Source organism: Berghia stephanieae, chromosome 11, assembly GCF_034508935.2.
Source record: "Berghia stephanieae isolate SIO BIC M18660-M18661 chromosome 11, UCSD_Bste_1.3, whole genome shotgun sequence".
NCBI lineage: Eukaryota > Metazoa > Mollusca > Gastropoda > Nudibranchia > Aeolidiidae > Berghia > Berghia stephanieae.
This window is the reverse complement of record NC_088370.1, coordinates 3288141-3293437: the sequence shown is the minus strand read 5'-3', so window position 1 is coordinate 3293437 and position 5297 is coordinate 3288141. Positions and strand designations below refer to the sequence as shown.

Here is a 5297-nt window from a genome sequence, read left to right as displayed (position 1 = left end):
TGTGTATATATACCACTTGACAAAAGCAGCCAAAGCGGGCACTTCACCAGAAATGGACTGCCAAAAATGTGGCACGTCAACAGAAGAGGTGATGGAGTTCTTCACCGCGAGGGGGCCACGCTGCCGGGTGTACCTCTTGATCTCCTCCTTGGGTACAGTTTTCAGCCTTGTGAGGCTCTCAACCCACCCCAACATACATACAGTCCTGTCTCTCTTATCTGGATGACTTCATTATCCAAACAAAATGCTTTGGAATGGAAGTGATCGGATTGGAGAGATGTGGCCGTAAATGTAACACAACACACACTTGGCAAGATAAAGAAAGTCAGAGAACAAATACGATACAGTATAATCTTAGTTTATTCCTACAACATTTCTCATTTATCTGTTCTTCTTCGCTCTCAACTTCTTCAAATAGAACTCCAGCTCTTTGCCCTCCAAAATGACTCCATCAACACGACCCACCTGACCAGGAGAGGAGCAGATCTTTGCTGTAACAGAAATAAAGACAACAAATTAAAAAATATAATCAAATCGAATCACACTGCGCACCGCAGTACAACATCATCAGATGAGTCATTATGAGAGGTTAAAAAACAAAAGAACAGAAAAAGAAGAGGAAACAAATTTTTTTTTAAAAATCAGGTTAATTCATAAGAGTAAGAGAAAAATAATATGAAAAAACAGCTCGGTAACCAGTTCAATAACTTCAAACTCGATACCGTGCTGCAAAACCTTACCCACATAAAGTGTACAATGGAGAGTCAATTTCTTTGCATTGATTGTATTTAAGGGTTTTACGGCGCTTGTAAAACATTAAGGACATATCAGCACCAGTAAAAAGGAAGAAAATGGGATAGCAATAAGTTCTAGAATTACACTTAAAGCACTCAAGAAAAGGCAAGACAAAGGGGAATTGGTTCAAATAGGAAACAGATGTAGATTCCAAGAGCACTAAGAGGGATAACACTCAAATGTTTACAAATCATAAATAACATGTAAACAAAACATAATACAGTGCAAAACATGATTTACAAGGGAAAAAATATCTCCCAAAACTAAATACATGAGATTATTTCCCTCTCAGCGGGGTATTCGGCTAGGGACCAGACACAACCAAGTAATCTCATTCCAAGACAAAGACAGAAAGCAAGTTGGAAAACAGAAATAGGGGGAAAAGAGACACAGAAAGACCCCCACCCAGAGAGCCAAAATGATAAGATTTTGAAAAAATAAAATGTGTACAATCCTGAAAACCATAAGCAATATCAGAATCTATATTCAGAACAAAGATTAAACCTGCTCTTCAGTGACAATGTAAATAATACCGACTTCCAGCTGCAACTTGCAAATCAGATGACCCTGCCAGATAATCTATTATTGAACACTGAACATATACTTCCAGGTCAAACAATAAATCAAAGTGTTTAAATACACTAAAAGACTTCTTAACAACGCGCAAGGTCTTCACTAAAAAGCGTACAATGAAAATGCGCAAGAGTATGCACATTTAAGGCAAGGTTGACAGTACCGCAATACCTACAACAATCCTGCATTTGATGAGTTTGGAACAAATGGGCAGCAAATCGTAAAAATTCATTGATTAACCACGGTAGATGAGAGACAAAGCAATACACATCCTCATATTAGTTCTGATGAAAGGATACTTTGTGAACACGGGTGCCAGCAGGAAGAAGTGCTGAAACCTGAAACTAAAATCTTGCCACTTTGCCAAAACTGAAAATGCGACCTAAACTTTACTCTTATTTCATCACCGTTTTTATACCATTATTAAATGATTACACATGAATCTACTCCACACACTGAAAGGTGGCTGAATCTCATTTTCAAATTTTTACAGATGCTGTTAGGATATTTTACTCAAAACACTGAAACCGGAGATATTTGACATCGAGATATCACGAAACCGGAATTCCGGCATGAACCGGAAAACTGGCACCCATGTGAAAACCTCCAAGCAAGCAGGTTGAATCCTTATAGTGAGGACAAATGACAGTCAGAGTAACTATGACGTATAAAATCTGTCAAAGGATGGCAACAATTACTGAAAAATACAGTCAATGTCAGCCGGTTACAGTGAAAAGAAATATCATCATTCCATCATTTCTCCTCACAAAGGACCAAAATATCATCCATGACTTGGTAATGAAGTGATCACTCTGTTAACATAGAGGGAAAATTTAATCAGCCAGCAGTAAAACCTATAACCATTACAAATTAACTTTTATTGATTACGAAGACTTATAGTTCATACCTTCCATTGTAAAATACTCTGCCAAATGTTAAAACAATAATCAAAAAAAAAAAAAAAAAAAAAAGAAAAAAGAAAAGAAAAGAAAAGAGGGGAAATCAGCAAGAAATTAAAAATTTCAGGACATATATCCATCCGTCACAAATGTCTCCTTTCCGTTTCTCAACTACAATTATAGGCCATGAAAAGATTATTAGGGCAAAGCTTCTCTCCATCATATTCTATCATCCTTAAATAACAGAACAAGATGTATACCCATCTAGCTTCCCCTTAAATGTTGAATTTAAAAAACCAATACTTTCATATTAAAAATAAATAAAAACTCACCGATACTGACCAAGGTCAGCTGAAAGATTTGAGCAACCAAAATCTATCACTATCAACTGGTAAATCTTACCAACAGACAAAATCCCTCTAAAAAATACCAACAATGTTGCCACCGAACACACCAAGACAGAATCATGGCAACACGATCACATCTTTAAAGGGATTGGAATGGGGAAGGGAGAGGGAGTAGCAATTGACTTTCCTGCCGTTTGCCAATCAATTTTAAATCTAAAATTTCCATGATGCTTTACCTTTTTCTTTTTATTGACTCCCATTTCTATGAAAATCGAAATGTCAGAGATAATGGTGGACAATGCTTGACAACATCGAACTCGTAAAAATAGGAACGATTCCATTCCATCAAAAGCAAAGGGGTTGTCAAGCATTAATTATCCAATTAAAAAATATCACTAGTGTACCTTCAGTAAAGCAAGGACAAAAGGCAGTCAGAGTAACTATGACATAGTAAAATCTATCAGGAATGGCCGCATACACTGAAAAATACAGTCATTGCTGGCCAATTACAGTAAAAAGAATATCATCATCCTACCAGTTGTCCTTGATACCTTCAACCACGGATATTATAATTCTATTGCTCCAGTATGAACAGAATATACATGCGACGAGACCCGTGTGAGTGTCAACTCATCTCCCCACATAAAAAGAAAACTGACCTAAGATCCTTCCTGTTGGGAATTGGTCCTCAAGATGTTGTTCAACATGAGCCCACTTCTTTCTGGCATTATACAAAGACTTAGCCTTTCCAGTCTTCTTCTCAGGATCAAAGTATTTTTTCTCCTCGTCAGTCTAAAACAGACCAAAAAAAAAAATTGATGCATATGTTTACATACTTAAAATTATATTAAAAAAAAAAAAAAAAACCCCGCAGAAAACAACAAAAACAAAAGCTAGTGCAAAGAGGTTTGCTTGACCACAACAGAATTTAGCTGAAACAAGAGCATCCATTGAATTTAAGTGTCAAGGACATAGCGGAAAACCAACAATACTAAAAGACTTAAAAATCAAACAAACTCACAAAAACCCACGAGTCTTGGCTTTAACTACTTTCTTGTAATTAGGCTTAAAGCCTTTAGTCACTTTACAATCAGACAAAAGAAATAAAAACATCTTTGAAACGAAATTAAATCGTATGTAAACTTTTATAAATAAAATCAAAAACCATTATAACCTGTGTAAACATCAATTTGCACATGGTAATACAGAACATCCTCTTATTTGTCTGAGTTTGCTACATTTAACATGCACTCTCGTTAATCACTAGAGGGAATAGGTGGTAACTTAATCAGGTAGTTTGATTCCAGCCTGTCGATAGGCGCTGATTAGTCATTGGAAAAGTGCAGTGCGAGTTTGGGTCAAAATTTGAATAACACAATTTCACATGATCACTGGTGCATTATTTTTCACAATATCTGATATTATTTTAAAGAGCAGAGATCAAGCTTTTTTTCAATGTGATAGAAATCAATGTTGGTACATTATGTCAAAAATTATAATTTGATAAAAATTACGTTATTTTAAAACTTTTGTAATTATCTTCAAAATTGAGATAGCAAAAAACTACATCTAGATAATTCATCTACGTCTGTGTCAAATTTAATCAAAATTGAAGGCTGCGTAGTATGTTTCATTTTGGCCACAAGTGACCAACCCTATTTTCTCTATGCTAAAGTCCTGTTTCAATCATTGGTCACCTTATCGAGAGGCTGTCCAGTGGGGGAATTCTTGGTCACCGATTGTGACCTTTTTGCACTAGTAAATTTTGAGCAGTAAAATTATCATACCTTTGGAACCGTTTATCCTAGACCCAAAAGTAAGCTATCATGTTAAATGGTTTTTGCAGCTTGCACCATAGCAATAAAAATGAACAAATTCACAACAGAAAAGACCGTACCATCTTGGATCCCTTCTTTCTTCCAAGAGGAGTTGCATAGTAGCTCTCAAACCACTGACGGAAGGGGGTGGAGTCGATGGAAACAACACCACCCTTTACCAATGTCTTGGTACGTACGTGCTCGTTGTTGGATGGATCGTACACCACATCAATCAAACGAGTCTTCCTGGCAATTGCTGGAATGGGGGGAAAAATAATAATTAATTATTGGACAAATTGCTATGAAAAGGAATAGATGACCAATTCAATTACACAAACCTGCTAAATATGGGTTTAAATAAACGTGACATGAAAACTTAAATTAGAAAATAAATTTAAGAATAAAGAAAAAGAAAAAAATCCGTTAACTAGATGTTTTCTAATCATATCATTAGCATAAATAATAAAATAAAATCACGAGTTCTCACCTTCACTTCCCCATGAAAAGTTTCCAATATCCATACGCAAGGCTCTGTACTTGTAATTACCTCCCATTACACGGACTCTATGAACTCTTGCAGGGGCAAGCTGGAAAGAAGAAAAGAATAAATCAACTTTAAAATTCAGCTTATTTTCAATGATTGTTGGGGAAAATGAGGTTTGCTACAGAAACAGAAATAAGGGAGAAATTCCATACAGGCCTATAGGTACACGCAGGCACCACTTCAATACTGGTTCTCACCGAGTTAAAATGTTATATTAAAATAACGGACCGTTTTGGGGTGGTCCATGCTCTGCTCCAATCATTTAACTACAATACTGACATCCTCCGTTCCATGTCATAAATATCTAAGCAGTCTACAGTAC

General features: G+C 36.1%; 1 protein-coding gene across 1 annotated transcript in view; it reads right to left on the bottom strand.

Annotated features, from left to right (window-relative positions):
• Window positions 1–342: 342 nt before the first annotated feature.
• Window positions 343–5297, bottom strand: part of LOC144956295 (small ribosomal subunit protein eS8-like) — a 6231-nt gene continuing 1276 nt past the window's right edge. The window contains exons 3-6 of the mRNA XM_078886780.1: window positions 4919–5018; window positions 4512–4687; window positions 3274–3406; window positions 343–491 (exon numbers count right to left, since the gene is read on the bottom strand). Coding sequence (XP_078742906.1) covers window positions 382–491; window positions 3274–3406; window positions 4512–4687; window positions 4919–5018 — 519 coding nt within the window. The 3' untranslated portion in view covers window positions 343–381. The remainder of the gene's footprint in view (window positions 492–3273; window positions 3407–4511; window positions 4688–4918; window positions 5019–5297) is intronic.